The sequence below is a fragment of the Papio anubis genome, chromosome 7 (genome assembly GCF_008728515.1).
Source record: "Papio anubis isolate 15944 chromosome 7, Panubis1.0, whole genome shotgun sequence".
NCBI classification, from domain to species: Eukaryota; Metazoa; Chordata; class Mammalia; order Primates; family Cercopithecidae; genus Papio; species Papio anubis.
Window position 1 is genome coordinate 144,156,278 of NC_044982.1, and position 18,389 is coordinate 144,174,666.

The 18,389-nt window shown below is 38.2% G+C and overlaps 1 protein-coding gene across 10 annotated transcripts in view; it reads left to right on the plus strand.

Annotated features, from left to right (window-relative positions):
• Positions 1–18,389, plus strand: part of TTBK2 (tau tubulin kinase 2) — a 177,536-nt gene that overhangs the window by 88,516 nt on the left and 70,631 nt on the right. For all 10 annotated transcript variants that reach the window (XM_021940500.2, XM_017960562.3, XM_017960565.3 and 7 more), the window contains 3 exons: positions 10,703–10,768; positions 16,377–16,469; positions 17,415–17,540. In XM_021940500.2, the coding sequence (XP_021796192.1) occupies positions 10,703–10,768; positions 16,377–16,469; positions 17,415–17,540 (285 nt within the window). The remainder of the gene's footprint in view (positions 1–10,702; positions 10,769–16,376; positions 16,470–17,414; positions 17,541–18,389) is intronic.

Consider the following 18,389-nt stretch of genomic DNA (forward strand, 5'->3'; position numbering starts at 1 on the left):
ATGTTTTTAATCCAGTCCCTCTCTCCCTTTTCCCTCTCATATTCCTTTCCCTTTGCTTTTTAAATTTTTTATTATTATTTAAAGAGATAGGATCTTGCTCTGTTGCACAGGCTCAGAGTGCAGTGGTGCAATCAAAACTCATTGTAGCCTCTCCTGGGCTCAGGTGATCTTCTTGCCTCAGCTTCTCAAAGTTCTAAAATTACAGGTGTGAGCCACCGCACCTGGCCTCCTCTGCTTTTTTATTATTTTATTATTATTATTATTTGCTTTTCCCCCTGATTTGATGTATATTGTTGTCCTTTTTTATTATTATTTTTCATTTCTATTTTGGGTTTGGGGGCACATGTGCAAGTTTGTTATAGGTAAACTCGTGCCATGGGGGTTTGTTATATAGATTATTTCATCACCTGGGTACTAAGCCTAGTACCCAATGGTTATTTTTTCTGCTCCTTTCCTTCCTCCCACCCCCCACCCTGAAGTAGGCCCCAATGTTCGTCTTTCCCTTTGTGTCTATGAGTTCTCATCATAACAAATACTGTTTTGTTATCACAGTAAATACTCTGTTAGCTGATCAATATGTAATAGTAGTTGGTCTGTTATTTGAAGATTCATTAAGGATGAAGAATCACGACATAATACTTTAAGCATTTTTTATAGTTTTCTTTGTTTTGTCTTTTTGTTTTCAAATAGTTAAGACTCATAAGAAGTTACAAAAATAATACAGTTACCATGTACCTTCACCCAGCTTTCTCCAGTGATAATACCTTACATAATCATAGTACATTGTCAAAACTGGGAAATTGATGTTGGTATAATATTTTTTTTTTTAATTTATTTATTATTATTATACTGTAAGTTGTAGGGTACATGTGCATAACGTGCAGGTTTGTTACATATGTATACTTGTGCCTTGTTGGTGTGCTGCACCCATCAACTCGTCATTTACATCAGGTATAACTCCCAATGCAATCCCTCCCCCCCTCCCCCCTCCCCATGATAGGCCCCGGTGTGTGATGTTCCCCTTCCCGAGTCCAAGTGATCTCATTGTTCAGTTCCCACCTATGAGTGAGAACATGCGGTGTTTGGTTTTCTGTTCTTGTGATAGTTTGCTAAGAATGATGGATTCCAGCTGCATCCATGTCCCTACAAAGGACACAAACTCATCCTTTTTTATGGCTGCATAGTATTCCATGGTGTATATGTGCCACATTTTCTTAATCCAATCTGTCACTGATGGACATTTGGGTTGATTCCAAGTCTTTGCTATTGTGAATAGTGCTGCAATAAACATACGTGTGCATGTGTCTTTAGAGCAGCATAATTTATAATCCTTTGGGTATATACCCAGTAATGGGATGGCTGGGTCATATGGTACATCTAGTTCTAGATCCTTGAGGAATCGCCATACTGTTTTCCATAATGGTTGAACTAGTTTACAATCCCACCAACAGTGTAAAAGTGTTCCTATTTCTCCACATCCTCTCCAGCACCTGTTGTTTCCTGACTTTTTAATGATCGCCATTCTAACTGGTGTGAGATGGTATCTCATTGTGGTTTTGATTTGCATTTCTCTGATGGCCAGTGATGATGAGCATTTTTTCATGTGTTTGTTGGCTGTATGAATGTCTTCTTTTGAGAAATGTCTATTCATATCCTTTGCCCACTTTTTGATGGGGTTGTTTGTTTTTTTCTTGTAAATTTGTTTGAGTTCTTTGTAGGTTCTGGATATTAGCCCTTTGTCAGATGAGTAGATTGCAAAATTTTTCTCCCATTCTGTAGGTTGCCTGTTCACTCTGATGGTAGTTTCTTTTGCTGTGCAGAAGCTCTTTAGTTTAATGAGATCCCATTTGTCAATTTTGGCTTTTGCTGCCGTTGCTTTTGGTGTTTTAGACATGAAGTCTTTGCCCATGCCTATGTCCTGAATGGTACTACCTAGGTTTTCCTCTAGGGTTTTTATGGTATTAGGTCTAACATTTAAGTCTCTAATCCATCTTGAATTAATTTTCGTATAAGGAGTAAGGAAAGGATCCAGTTTCAGCTTTCTACTTATGGCTAGCCAATTTTCCCAGCACCATTTATTAAATAGGGAATCCTTTCCCCATTTCTTGTTTTTCTCAGGTTTGTCAAAGATCAGATGGCTGTAGATGTGTGGTATTATTTCTGAGGACTCTGTTCTGTTCCATTGGTCTGTATCTCTGTTTTGGTACCAGTACCATGCTGTTTTGGTTACTGTAGCCTTGTAGTATAGTTTGAAGTCAGGTAGCGTGATGCCTCCAGCTTTGTTCTTTTGACTTAGGATTGTCTTGGAGATGCGGGCTCTTTTTTGTTTCCATATGAACTTTAAAGCAGTTTTTTCCAATTCTGTGAAGAAAGTCATTGGTAGCTTGATGGGGATGGCATTGAATCTATAAATTACCTTGGGCAGTATGGCCATTTTCACGATATTGATTCTTCCTATCCATGAGCATGGTATGTTCTTCCATTTGTTTGTGTCCTCTTTTATTTCACTGAGCAGTGGTTTGTAGTTCTCCTTGAAGAGGTCCTTTACATCCCTTGTAAGTTGGATTCCTAGGTATTTTATTCTCTTTGAAGCAATTGTGAATGGAAGTTCATTCATGATTTGGCTCTCTGTTTGTCTGTTACTGGTGTATAAGAATGCTTGTGATTTTTGCACATTAATTTTGTATCCTGAGACTTTGCTGAAGTTGCTTATCAGCTTAAGGAGATTTTGGGCTGAGACAATGGGGTTTTCTAAATATACAATCATGTCATCTGCAAACAGGGACAATTTGACTTCTTCTTTTCCTAACTGAATACCCCTGATTTCTTTCTCTTGCCTAATTGCCCTAGCCAGAACTTCCAACACTATGTTGAATAGGAGTGGTGAGAGAGGGCATCCCTGTCTTGTGCCAGTTTTCAAAGGGAATTTTTCCAGTTTTTGCCCATTCAGTATGATATTGGCTGTGGGTTTGTCATAAATAGCTCTTATTATTTTGAGGTACGTTCCATCAATACCGAATTTATTGAGCATTTTTAGCATGAAGGGCTGTTGAATTTTGTCAAAAGCCTTTTCTGCATCTATTGAAATAATCATGTGGTTCTTGTCTTTGGTTCTGTTTATATGCCGGATTATGTTTATTGATTTGCGAATGTTGAACCAGCCTTGCATCCCAGGGATGAAGCCCACTTGATCATGGTGGATAAGCTTTTTGATGTGTTGCTGAATCCGGTTTGCCAGTATTTTATTGAGGATTTTTGCATCAATGTTCATCAGGGATATTGGTCTAAAATTCTCTTTTTTTGTTGTATCTCTGCCAGGCTTTGGTATCAGGATGATGTTGGCCTCATAAAATGAGTTAGGGAGGATTCCCTCTTTTTCTATTGATTGGAATAGTTTCAGAAGGAATGGTACCAACTCCTCCTTGTACCTCTGGTAGAATTCAGCTGTGAATCCATCTGGTCCTGGACTTTTTTTGGTTGGTAGGCTATTAATTGTTGCCTCAATTTCAGAGCCTGCTATTGGTCTATTCAGGGATTCAACTTCTTCCTGGTTTAGTCTTGGAAGAGTGTAAGTGTCCAGGAAATTATCCATTTCTTCTAGATTTTCCAGTTTATTTGCGTAGAGGTGTTTATAGTATTCTCTGATGGTAGTTTGTATTTCTGTGGGGTCGGTGGTGATATCCCCTTTATCATTTTTAATTGCGTCGATTTGATTCTTCTCTCGTTTCTTCTTTATTAGTCTTGCTAGTGGTCTGTCAATTTTGTTGATCTTTTCAAAAAACCAACTCCTGGATTCATTGATTTTTTGGAGGGTTTTTTGTGTCTCTATCTCCTTCAGTTCTGCTCTGATCTTAGTTATTTCTAGCCTTCTGCTAGCTTTCGAATGTGTTTGCTCTTGCTTCTCTAGTTCTTTTAATTGCGATGTTAGAGTATAATATTATTAACTCAAGTACAGACTTAGATTTTACCAGGTTCAACATGCACGTTTTGGTGGGGGTGGTGGTATGTGAAATTTTATCACATGTATAGATTAATATAACCAACTGCTATAATTTGAATGTCCCATCCAAATCTGATGTTTAAATTTGATTCCCAATGCTAGAAGTGAGGCCTAACGGGCAGTGTTTGGGTCGTGGGATGGATCACTCATGAATAGATCACTCCTCTCCCCTGGGAGCGGAGGGTCGTGAGTTCTCACTGTTAGTTCTTGTGAGAGCTGGTTGTTAAAAAGAGCCTGGCACCTTCCCCCACCTTCTTGCTTCCTTTCTCACCATGTGACCTCTGCACATGCCTCCTCTGCTTTGCCTTCCACCATGAGTGGTAGCAGCCTGAAGCCCTCACCAGAAGCAGATGCTGGTGCCATGTTTCTTATACAACCTGCATGCAGAACTGTGAACCAAACAGACCTCTTTTCTTTATAAATTTTCAGCCTCATGTATTCCTTTATAGCAGGGATGTCCAATCTTTTGGCTTCCCTGGGCCACAATGGAAGAAGCATTGTCTTGGGCCACACATGAAATATACTAACAATAGCTGATGAACTAAAAAAAAAAAATCCCAATAATGTTTTAGGAAAGTTTATGAATTTGTGTTGGGTTATGTTCAAAGCCATCCTGGGCTACATGTTGGGCAAGCTTATTTTGTAGCAGCACAAATGGACTAAGACATCAACACCATAATCCAGATACAAAGCTATTCTATCACCACGAAGGAACTTCCTCAAAACATAGATGCATATTTATTTACCAATCTTGTGGTGTAGGACCATCAGTCAGAAGGCATTGCAAAGGGAATGATGGAGTGTATCTGTTATACCAGTGTGTTGTTTTATGAAGTTGGTTTTGACAGCCTCTACTCTTTATCACCTTTAAGATGTATTAGTTACATTAAGTAGGGTTGTGAGGGGCAAAGAAGTCCTAAACTATATATATCTGCAACACTTTGATTCATAATTTCAGAGTTGAACTTCTGTTTACCTAATGATTTGAATCTGCCTGTTCATTTTGTGTATGTGTCCTGCTTTTAAGGCATTCCCCAGTTTCAGCCCTTCAGCTGGCATCTCACACTGGCCCTTTGTATGTAAGCTCTTGGAGTGACATGTTTTCTCCTGTTGCTCCTGTCCTAACCATTCGCCTGAAACTTCCAGTGCCTAGGATTGTAGTAACTTATGTAAGAACAATTTTTAAAGTCTTTTTTCTCTGTTAGTATTTCAGAATTTCAGCTGAATTTGAGATACTTTCTTAATTCCATTGGGAGTTCTATTACATAGTTCTTGCATTTTTTCCCCTGATCTTTTCTCTTTTGTTAGCAATAGGCTAGAGTCATTCTCTTCTTTCTTGGTTTATTCTCCTAGGAGTTCATCCTGTCTCTAACATACCTTCTCTCCTTTACATTCACACTGCTTCTGCCCTTGTACTAATTTTGTTGTTTGTTTTGTTAAAATAGTTTCCTCACTCATCTCTCTGTCTTCTCCTTTCAGTCTGTTATACTTCCACCAGAGTCAACATACATGCAGAGCATTTTCTCAATCGTTACTTTCCAGCTGAAAAATTTTTTTTTTTTTGAGACGGAATCTTGCTGTGTCGCCCAGGCTGGAGTGCAGCGGCGCGATCTCCACTCACTGCAAGCTCTGTCCCCTGGGTTCATGCCATTCTCCTGCCTCAGCCTCCCATGCAGCTGGGACTACAGGCGCCCACCACCGCGCCCAGCTAATTTTTTGTATTTTTAGTAGAGACGGGGTTCACAGTGTGAGCCAGGATGGTCTCGATCTCCTGACCTCGTGATCCACCCGTCTCGGCCTCCCAAAGTGCTGCAATTACAGGCGTGAGCCACCACACCCAGCCTAAAAATATTTTATGAATTCCAATTACCTACACGTTATAAACCAAATTAAAGAAGATCTTAATTTGACATTTAAATCCTCCCTTAATCTGACTTCAACCTATTTTCCTGTTTTTTTCCTCTCATGGTCAGCTACAGTCATACCAGATTTGTTTCTCTAACACCAACAGTACTTTCCTCCCTCTTTGCGTTGTTAACCATGTTCTTTTGACTTAAAATGCATCTCATTTTTTCTGTTGTAATTCCGTCAGCTCTTCAAGGCCCAATTTATTTTTTCTTTTTTGTTTTCATTTGAATATCTAGGTATCAAATAAAATATGCTCATAGATTGTTAAATATTCACTTTTTACTTTCTTTTTCTTTCAAAATATTTTTAAATATAAATTTCAAATAGGTAACATATTCATGTGATGCAAAAGTTAAAGAATTAAAAATGTATCAAAATTAAACACTTATGCTCTTTGAAAGACACTGTCGAGCAAATGAAAAGACAAGTCACAGATGGGGAAAAATATTTGCAGAACACACATCTGATAAAGGTTTTATGTCCAGGATCTATGAACAACTCATACAACTCAATAAAAAGAAAGCAACACAGTAAAAGTGGGCTAAATATTTGAATAGACATTTTATCAAAGAAGAGATAACAAATGGCAAATAAGCATATTAAGAGATGGTCAATATCATTAGTTATTAGGGAAATGCAAATTAAAACCCTGGCAAGATACCACTGCCTACCAATTAGAATGGTTAAAACAAAAACCAGACAATACTAAGTGCTGACAAGGGACAGAAATCATTGGTTGTCAGAGACTAGGGGTGGGGAGGGATTGACTCAAAGGGGCCTTAAGGAAACTTATTGGAGTGATGGAAATATTTGATATCTTAGTTGTGGTGGTGGTTATGTGACTTTATATCAGTCAAAACTCATAAAACTGTGTATACATAAAGTATGAATTTTATTGTAAGTAAATGATACCTCAGTAATTCAGAGTAAAGTAAATTAAACCTGACTTGAAAAGAAATTAAAAAGTAAACAGTGAAATAAATCTCCATTTCACCTCTGCCCATTCCAAATCTACTCATTTCCTATATTGTCTCTGATTCTTCCCCCTACTCCCTACGTTCACCTTTAGGTAGCTGTACTGTTATTAGTTTCTTAATATATTCTTCCAGAATTTCTTTATTCACATACAATAAATACAAATGAACATTCTTATTTTTACCTTTTTGATTAAAAAGGTAGCATGATATACATTCTATACCTTTCTTTTTTTTCACTTGACAGTGTATCTAGACGATCTTTCCATGTTGGTATATAGAACTTCCTCATTCTTTTTTTTTTTCTTTCTTTTAGACAGGGTCTCGCTCTGTCACCCAAGCTGGAGTGGAGTGGCATGATCACAGCTCACTACAGCTATGACTCAGAGGTCCTCCTACCGCATCCTCCTAAGTAGCTGGGGGATTCTCCCACCTCAGCCTCCCAAGTAGCTGGTAGCAGGGACTATAGGTGCATGCCACCATGCCCAGCTAATTCTTTAATTCTTTTTTTTTTTCTTTTTTTTTGTCCAGAGACAGGGTCTCACTATGTTGCCCAGGCTGGTCTTGAACTCCTGGCCTCAAGTGATCCTCCTGCCTTAGACTCCCCAAAGTTCTGGAATTATAACCATGAACTACCGTGCCTGGCCCCTCTTTTTTTTTTGCAACTTCAGAATGTATTCCATTATTTGGACATACTATAATTTATTTAATCAGAGTCTCCTATTGGCAGACATTTAGGTTGCCCTCAATCTTTTGCTATCACAAACAATGATGGTAGTGACTGACTACATCCACTATTTTTGCACATACAAGTATATCTGTGAGATAAATTTCCACAAGTGAAATTGTGAGACAAAGTGAATATATGCATTTACAATTTTGATAAATATTGGCAAAGTGCCATCAATTGAGGAAGTTTCAAGAGATTATTTGTTTCAAGACCCAGTAAAGTGCTGCCTATTCCTAAGACTTGTCCTTCCTCCCTCCTACTACATGGAACTAATCCTTACCACTCCCAAGTGTTTATATTTCATGGTGCTTCACTAATGGTATTCATTATAATCTGCTTTAAATTGGAATCATTTGCATACATGACTGTTTTTCCCCAGTTGGGTTTGAGTTGTCTTTACTACATTAAATAAGGTGATTGAATTTCCTTGATCTGACATTATTTCTTTTTCTATTAGAATTAGATGAGATATGCAAACTGGTGTTATTTCTTTGACTACTTATCTCAAGATTTCTCTAAACAGCTGATTTCTCTTTATCTCTATTTCAGCCTTTCTATGGCAGAAGTAAGGTCAGAGCCATGCCAGGGAAACTCTTAAGTAGAAAGAGTCTCCTGGGCTTGTCTTGGCTAGAATCCATCAGGGAGAAGTCCAGATGCCCAATCAGCTGTGGACTAGGCTGTAGAATGTGATAATAAGTCTGGAGGTTTTCATTCTGACAGTTACTGGAATGAAAATAATTGGGCAAAATTATATAACACACACAAAAAATTCTGTGTTAACTGAAGGCTCATGTCAGGTAATGAATAAAAGTACAACCTCTGAAACGTTATTAACTGAAAAAGATTCATAGTAGATTTTCATATATTCTCTTAGACATTTTTCTTCTAAAAAGAAAACTCTCCAACCTTAGTTCCATCAACCAAATTGAGCATATTAGGTATTCCTGTTAACCATGATGTCTTAGGAAAATATTGGGATCCACTGACTATGATTGTCAATGAATGGCAGCTAAGAAAATAATGGGGATTTTTTTTAAAGATTGCAGGAACTTTTAATTACTGAGACTTGCCATTAAATAGAGAATATTTTAAAATAGGTGTCTTAAAAACCAAACAAAAGTAAAGGGAAAGAGAGTATTTAATGAAGGAAGAAATGAAATAGCTAACTTGATTAAACATAGATTATAAAATGAGAAAATGGAGGAAGAACACATAGATTGTTTATCCTGTGTGGTAACATATGACCAAATTATTCTGGTAAGGATTTTTTTTTTTTTTTTTTTTTTTGAGACAGAGTCTCACTCTGTCGCCCAGAGTGGAGCGCGGTAGCACAATCTCGGCTCACTGCAACCTCCATCTCCCGGGTTCAAGTGATTATCCTGCCTCAGCCTCTTGAGTAGCTGGGATTACAGGCATGCACCACCATGCCCAGCTAATTTTGTATTTTTAGTAGAGATGGGGTTTCACCATGTTGGTCAGGATGGTCTCGATCTCTTGCCCTTGTGATCTGCCCACTTTAGCCTCCCAAAGTGCTGAGATTACAGATGTGAGCCAGTGCGCCTGGCCAGGATTTTTTACTGTCTTTTCTGACTACAAAAGTAATACATGCTAATTGAGAAAAATTTGAGGTTACTTAAGAAAAAAAAAATTATACTAATGAAAAGTTTGTCTATGATCATTTTCAAGTTTGTCAGTTTTCATATTGAGCTACAGTGCCACCCACAAATCCTCAGGGTACTTACTTGATTCTTGGGGAGCGGTAGAATGGAGACAATGTTGAAAGACCTTAGTTAATGCCTGGTTTTATTATTTACTGATTTGTGTGTCCTTAGACAAGTTACATACCTGTCAGAGTCTATATCTATAATTGTAAAATGAGCAAGACAAAGACCTCACCCACACAGAGTTTATATTCCATGGACTAAAAGAAGACAGCCAGTAAACAAATTAAAATAGATTAACCCTATGTGGTGGCACACTCCAGTAGTTCCAGCTACTTGGGAGGCTGAGGCAGGAGGATCACTTGAGCCCAGGAATTTGAGGCTGCTGTGAACTATGATTATACCACTGCACTACAGCCTGGGCTACAGAGTGAGACGTCATCTCTTAAAAAAAATTAAAATCTAAACAAATGGGCAATAAACAGAATAAGAATATAAATAAAATTGATGTGGGGGTAGTAAAGGTATTAAAAAGATATAAAGCAGAGTAAAAGAATAGAGTGGCACTACAGATGGGGGGAGTAGTATTTTAGATTAGAATGATTAAGGGAAGTTTCTCTGAGGAGGTGACATGTGAGCAGAAGCCTTAAAATGGAGTAGATTGGAGAGATTCAAGGAGCTGGGATTCCAACTGGAGAGAATCGTGTGCACTGTTTTGAGCTAAAACTAAAATTGGTCATAAAAGAAACCACGGTAAATCCATTGTGAAAGGAGACAAATGCCAGATCATGAAGTCTTATAGGCTAAGTAAAAAGCCTGGACTTTATTCTAAGTTGAGTTCTCTGAGGACTAGGATCGTATATTTTTCATGTTGGTGTTATTTCTAGTATGTGGCACATACTAAGCACCCAATAACTTGAATTTTTAATACATGAATTGCATATGAAGGTAGGGTACAAGTTACCACTACCTTTGAATTGAGTTTGAATGAAATAGCCAAGGTATGAAGAGCTTGGTATCTCAGGTTACTTAGTGATTCCTCACCATCTAAATATATTTATTTGTATCCAGAACCTGAATATTAATGTATATACTATGATGCTTATCATGATTATGGGTATATGAAAGCATTTAATATTTTCTAATATACAGAGTTGTATAGATGTCATAAATGCCCCTGTATTTTAAAATGTAGGTAGGAAAAAACGGAACTGAAAATTACAATTTTATCAGTGTTTTTTTTTAAAGATGTGATTTAGAGATAATCTCTCTAGTTTCTTGTAATTTCATAGTTAAAAGTTAGAAATTAAATAGTGTTTTATTGTGACAATAAAAGACATGTTTCTTGCATTTACTTCATGGGTTCAAGTGTGCTGAGTGTATTGCTGTTTGAAACTCATTTATTATTCTTTGCATGGCTTTGTTGTAGCCTCGAGCTGTGGCAGGCTTTCGAGGGACAGTTCGTTATGCATCAATCAATGCACATCGGAACAGGGTAGGTATCTGAACTGGAGTCATATCTGTATAAGTATGCTAATAGCTTAAAGCAGATTGTCTTCTTTTTTATGTTATTATTATTATTATTTTATACTATTATTATTTTTTTTGAGACAGAGTCTTGCACTGTCCCCCAGGCTGGAGTCAGTGGTGTGATCTCAGCTCACTGCAACCTCTGCCTCCCAGGTTCAAGTGATTCTCCTGCCTCAGCCTCCTGAGTAGCTGGAATTACAGGTGCCCACCACCACGCCCAGCTAATTTTTTGTATTTTTAGTAAAGGCGGGGTTTCACCATATTGGCCAGGCTGGTCTCAAACTCCTGGCCTCATGATTCACCTGCCTTGGCCTCCCAAAGTGAGATTGACTTCTTAATAAAAACAAAGGTATGGAAAGTGCTTGAGAGTTGAGGATCCCTTTAATAGCTACAAAGTTGCTTGAAATGTTTGTCCTAATTCATTCTTGTGTGGCACTGATGGTAATGGAATTGGTAATACTAATGCAAGGTATAGTGTATCGTGGATAATAGATATGTGCAGCTGCTTGGAAAATAAAATTGAATTTGCCAGAAAAGACAATAGCTAAGTGTATTTATGTCTATGGGGAATCTGTGTCCTTAATTAGATATAAGTATTAACAAATTTAATATAGAAGTTTGGGAGGCCAAGGTGGGCAGATCACAAGGTCAGGAGTTTGAGACCAGCCTGGCCAACATAGTGAAACCCCGTTTCTACTAAAAATACAAAAATTAGCTGGGCATGGTGGTATGCGCTTGTAGTCCCAGCTAATTGGGAGGCTGAGGCAAGAGAATCACTTGAACCTGGGAGGCGAAGGTTGTGGTAAGCCAAGGTCACGCCACTGCAGTCCAGCCTGGGCAACAGAGTAAGACTCCGTCTCAAAAAAGATACATATATAGAGAGACAGAGAATTTGGAAGAGATTGAACACCTGTGTACTATTTCAAGAAATTATTTGGTAATATAATACTGTCAATACCTAATGAAATGTGGAGTCATCATTTTGTCTGTAATACGTATCTAATCTGTGATATCCCTCTCCCTACCAAACCTTTTGTTTTCATGAAGATTTCAAGTACTGACAATTTAAAAATGTTCATTTTAGTAAATTATCCCTTTCCTCTTGGGTTAAATTTTAAAAATATCTCCCTCACCCCCTTCCTTTGGTCCCTTTGTTCTGCGCTGACTTTTTCCCCTTCATCCCGAACTTTATGAGTAGGAAAAGTGGGCATTTTTATGGATTATCAGTCCTTTAACTTTTTTTGCATGGAGTTGAGAAGCTTAACAAGTGATTCCTTGATAAAATAGGGAGAAAAGTGTTTTTTCTTGATTCTTTTCTTTACCTTGTTCCTGTTCTGATAAGCCAAAATTGCTTTAATGAGAACTTGACCAACATATAATAGGAAGAGTATACTGTGATCTTAAATGCTGTGCTCCAGTTAATTTGGTTTCCTATGGTGTGATTATAAATTGAAAATAGTAAAGCCATTTTTCTCAGTGTGTAGCACTCTGCCAAGCATTTAAACTCATTTGGTTTGATTCAATGTTGCTTTATTTTATGATATCTAGTCATTTACTTTGCCTTGAAAAGAATTTCTCTTCTTTTCCTGATAGATTCTTATAAAAGTTTAGAAATACTAGGTTTTCCAATTAATTTTATTAAAGAATTATGTCAACATTGGAATCTGTGAAAGTACATTATTTTTAAGATAAATGTAAGTATTTTCAGAGATTATAATAGCTACATAAGCATTTTCAAAATAGCGAAGAGAAAGAGATTATGTACTTTTATTGTTTTAGTTTAGACAGCGGCAATTTCTTCTTTTTTTTTTTATTTTTTATTTTTTATTTTTATTTTTATTTGTATTTTTATTTTGAGACGGAGTCTCACTCTGTCACCCAGGCTGGAGTGCAGTGGCCAGATCTCAGCTCACTGCAAGCTCTGCCTCCCGGGTTTACACCATTCTCCTGCCTCAGCCTCCGAGTAGTAGCTGGGATTACAGGCGCCCGCCACCTCGCCCAGCTAGTTTTTTGTATTTTTTAGTAGAGACGGGGTTTCACCGTGTTTGCCAGGATGGTCTCGATCTCCTGACCTTGTGATCCACCCGTCTCGGCCTCCCAAAGTGCTGGGATTACAGGCTTGAGCCACCGCGCCCGGCGGCAGTTTCTTCTAAAAGCCTTTCCAGTGTAGTGTCCTTTAACAGTTACTTTGATAACTTGCTTATTTGTTACTCATCTAACCTTGTAGAGGTTATATAGTATATAGCAGTGGTTCTTAACCCTCTTTCCTGCTCCCAGCACACCTGAGGGGTAGAATGCTTTTACTCAGTAATGTAGTTCACAACGATTGTTAATTTGTGAGGTGATGCAGGAGTGCAGCTCTTGGAACTTCCAGAGTTGCTTGTCTAATCTTAAAAAGGTTTCCCAGATAATTCTAACATGCTTCTTTTTTCCATACTCTGAATCCCTGATTTGATAATATCTAAAAATAATACACTCCATTTCTCTTTTTCTGGTTCCTTAAACTTTACTTTTTAGAGACAGGGTCTTGTTCTGTTGCCCAGGCTGGAGTGTAGTGGCAGGATCATAGCTTACTATAACCTTGAACTCCTGGGCTCAAGCAGTCTTCCCGCTTCAGCCTTCTCAGTAGGTAGGACCACAGGTGCACACCACTGTACCTGGCTAATTTTTTAATTGTTTGTATTGACAGTCTTGCTATGTAGCCCAAGCTGGTCTCAAACTCCTGGCCTCAAGCAGTCTTCTAGCCTCAGCCCCCCAAAGTGCTGGGATTACATGCATGAGCCACCATGCCTTGCCAAATCTTAAAGTTTTAACATAAATAATTCTTAAATAATACAAGGACTTTTAAAAACACTTGAGCCTGGCCAACATGGTGAAACCCAGTCTCTACTAAAAATATAAAAATTAGCCGGGTGTGGTGGGCAGGCGCCTGTAATCTCAGCTACTCGGGAGGCTGAGGCAGGAGAATTGCTGGAACCTGGGAGGCAGAGGTTGCAGTGAGCCGATAGTGCCCCATTGCACTCCAGCCCAGGCTGACTACAGCGAGACTCTGTCTCAAAAAATGAGCAAAACAAAAAAACACTTGAACTCTGTCATACTGTCTTATTGTTGTTTTACATTTTAATCTTGTTAATATTTATCTCAATACTTCAAAAAAATTACTTTCTTCTGCTTCTTGGGTCACTGTTGAAAACATCTTTGTTACTTTATTTAATTGTTGTTACTTTTTTTTTTTAAGAGATGGAGTCCTGCTCTCTCGCCCTCCCTTGCCCAGGCTGGAATGCAATGGCGTGATCTTGGCTCACAGCAACCTCTGCCTTCTGGGTTCTAGCAATTCTCCTGCCTCAGCCTCCTGAGTAACTGGGATTACAGGCATACACCACCACACCCAGCTAATTTTTTGTATTTTTTAATAGAGACGGGGTTTCACTATGTTGCCCAGGCTGGTCTTGAACTCCTGAGCTTAGGCAGTCCACCAGCTTCGGCCTCCCAAAGTGCTAGGATTACAGGCATGAGGCACCGCGTTCGGCCTTAATTTGTCCTTTTTAAAATTTTATTTTATTTTTTATTTTTTGGGAGAGTCTTGCTCTGTTGCCTAGGCTGGAGTATACTGGTATGATCTCGGCTCACTGCAGCCTCGACTTCCTGGGCTCCAGCAATCCTCCCACCTCAGCCTCTTGCGTAGCTGGGACCACAGGTATGCGCCACCACACTTGGCTAATTTTTGTAGTTTTTGTAGAGACGGAGCTTTGCCATGTTGCCCAGGCTAGTCTGGAACTCCTGAGCTCAAGCAATTCACCTGTCTTGGCCTCCCAAAAAAGTGCTGGGATTACAGGCATGAGCCACCATGCCTAGCCAATTTGTCCTTTTTATTTGAATACTTTTGGTATCTTCTGTCTTTGGAGTCCTGCATTCAAATGTGCCTAGGTGTGGATTTTTAAATATTTATCTGTTTGGGATTTGATGTGTTTCCTAACCAAAATGTTCATGTCTTTCCTCGATTCTGGAAGATTCTCATATTCCCTTTTTCCCTTTATACCCTTTTTGCCCAGTCACCAAATTGATGTATTAGACTTTCTTAGGTTTTCTTATGCTGTCCTTTGTACTTCCTTTTAAGTTCACTACTGGATTTTCTAATTCTTTGTGTCTCTGTGCTGCGTTCTAGATAATTTTTTCAGATCTATTTTCCAATTGATTTTTTTCTGCTGTGTTTGATCAGCTTTTAAACCTGTCCATTGAGTTTTTAATTTCCATAATTGTGCTTTTTATTTCTAGATGTTCTTTTTAGTCATTTTTCAAATCTGGTTGGGTTTTGGTTTGTTTTTAATGAATATGATTCTTTTCTGGTGACTGATTCCATTTTTCATTTTAACATTTTAAACATTCTTCGTATCCTATGATTCCATTTCTGAAATCCTTGGATACTTTTTTCTACTTTTTGTAGCTTCTTTTGACATTAGCTTATTAATATACTTTATAAATCTGAATAATGAACATTTGGTGAGGCTTTTTGTATAGCACTTCTATGAGGTCTGAATTTAGGGATGTATTTATCCTGAGAGGACAAATTTGCTTCTGTCATTCCTGCAGGGCATGATCACCCTTGGTTTTTCAGACCACACAGGTATATATTTAACCCCCCAGTCTAAATGAGGGACAGGCCTATGGTAACAAATTCTCAGGGCAATTTTTTAAAAACTCATTTTTTTCTTTTGATAGCAGTTAAATTTTACAGAAAACAATTATTATAGTCTAAGGTACACACCAAATACTACACTACCGATGTAACCCTTTTAGGGCCCTAGCTATATGGTGGGGGTGGCGTGTATCTCAGTTACAACTCCCGTCCCATGTAGGAGTTTATGCCTGTCCCCTTCCTGGTGGATACGCTGACGACAGATGCCCCCAGAGCAGCCAAAACTTCAGGAGCAGCTTGCTTCCCTTATTTCCACCTTTAAAAAAAAAAAGCTGGGCTGGGCGCGGTGGCTCAAGCTTGTAATCCCAGCACTTTGGGAGGCCGAGACGGGCAGATCACAAGGTCAGGAGATCGAGACCATCCTGGCTAACACGGTGAAACCCCGTCTCTACTAAAAAATACAAAAAATTAGCCGGGCGCGGTGGTGGGCGCCTGTAGTCCCAGCTACTCGGGAGGCTGAGGCAGGAGAATGGCGTGAACCCAGGAGGCGGAGCTTGCAGTGAGCTGAGATCTGGCCACTGCACTCCAGCCTGGGCGACAGAGTGAGACTCCGTCTCAAAAAAAAAAAAAAAAAGCTTTTAAGAGTTCTCTTTCTTCTAAATGAACACATTAACTAACGGACTGTTATATTACTTCCAGCATTTCCATGTTTTGGGGTGTCCTTTGTTTCAAAAGGTTTTTCAATTTGTATATTCTGCCATATAGATTGCTGTATTGCTATGTAAATTTATATATATATTTACCATATAATTTTTTGGGAAATCAATTTACATTTTTCACCTAATAAGGTGAAACAAAATGGTTAGGCCTTGACCAATGTAATGTACTCACAAGTAATAGTAATGTAATGTGACTGGATTTTGTTTTGTTTATGAAGGAAATGGGAAGACATGATGACCTTTGGTCCTTATTCTACATGTTAGTGGAGTTTGTGGTTGGTCAGCTGCCATGGAGAAAAATAAAGGACAAGGTAATTTTGGGAATGGAGATGTCAATTTTGGTGGAAGAAATAAAAATTTCTCCTGAATAAACATTTTTGTTGAAAATATACTTATGTATAAGACTTAAAATCTATAAGCACTTTTACTATATCCCAGTATATATATTTTTCTCTCTGAGCTGACATTAGAGATCAAATTAATGTTATGAGATTTTTCTGTGTACATGGAGAATAGACACTAATTGCTTCTGATTAATTTATAGCCTTCCATCTTAGCTTTTAATTTTATTAGTTCTCCCCTTTGTTTTTGTAAGTCAAGTAAGCTTTTAGTTTTTGATTGTCACATTATATTGTTTGATTTAGAAAACTGTAAACACATGTGTTGATAAAGAAAAGTAGATCAGATTTAAGATAAATTATTTTGAGATGGGTGCAATGGCTCACATCTATGATCCTAGCACCTTGGGAGGCTGAGGCAAGAGGATCATTTGAGCCCAAAAATTCGAGACCAGGCTGGATAACATAGCAAGACCCCCATCTTTACAAAAAATTTTTAAAAATTAGCTGGGCATGGTGGCATGTGCCTGTAGTCCCAGCTACTTGGGAAGCTGAGGCAGGAGAATCACTTGAGTCTCAAAGGTTGAGGCTACAGTGAGTTGTGATCATGCCATTACACTTCAGCCTGGGCGACAGAGCAAGACCCTGTCTCAGAAAACTAAATTAAATAATTTCTTTTGGGGACTATCAATATACTGATGCAGAACTCTGTAGTACTTGTTTGGTTCTGCATAATAGTTTTTTTCCATTTTAAAACATTGTACATTAAGCTGTTAGTAAGAGCTCAGTTCTTGCTTTATACTTAATTACCCACTATCTCATTCCCTAGTATATACCCTTGAGACGGCTACTGAGGGGCTCTTAATGCCTAACCGCCAAGAGAAATTGACTGTAGCTCTTTTTCTCTTTACTTCCCAGGAGCAAGTAGGCTCTATTAAGGAGAGATATGACCACAGGCTCATGCTGAAACATCTCCCTCCAGAATTCAGCATCTTTCTAGACCATATCTCTTCTTTGGATTATTTTACAAAACCAGACTACCAGGTAACCATCTTTGTGAGTTCTGTGGGTTAGTTATTTTCTCTCTTAGTCTCTGCTTTCACTTATTGTAGCTTTGAAGGTGTTATAAATGAGTAGGGGAGGTCCTTAGAATAAGACTGTTTTAATACATCCTGAGAAACATGGTGAAATTAACTTGTGATGGGAGTGTCAGTGTGTGTGTTATGTTTCATCCCTCTGGATGGACTTAACTTCATTAGAGTTTTAGGTTTGTTCATCTTGTAACAAATTTTACTGTTCCTGCATGATTCTTCCGGCATATAGAACTGCTGATAGTTGAAATTATGTAAATTATATAGCTAATTTTTTGACCAGAAGGAAATGTCCAACTAGGTAATGCATCTGTCAAGGGCTTTAGGGCAGCATATCATATGTTAATATGCTGTGGGACAACGGTCAATGAAAATTGGCTCCATTTTGTCTATGGTCAGAGAATCATTTCCTTAGAGCATCAGTTAATGAGCCTTAGCAGGCTCTACTTGGTCTACTATAAATTGCATCCCTAACCCCAACCAGTGGTATTTCAGAAGATTCTGTTGCTCTCAGGGAGAATTTGATCAGGGCTTAATACCAAATAATTGCTACCACTGCAAACATAAATGCAGCCACACACAGAGTAATAAGAATTATATAATATATATATATTATATATAAACTATATATGTATATTAGTATATCATTCTTACAAAGGACAACACATAGACTGCATGAGAATGGTAGTTCAATTCTGAAGTGTTGTCAGTGTTGTGCAGTCAAAAGACTAAGAAGTATCTATAGCACAGTGAATGTATTTGCATATAGTAATCATTTCTCTGTGAAATTGCTGCTTTTGTA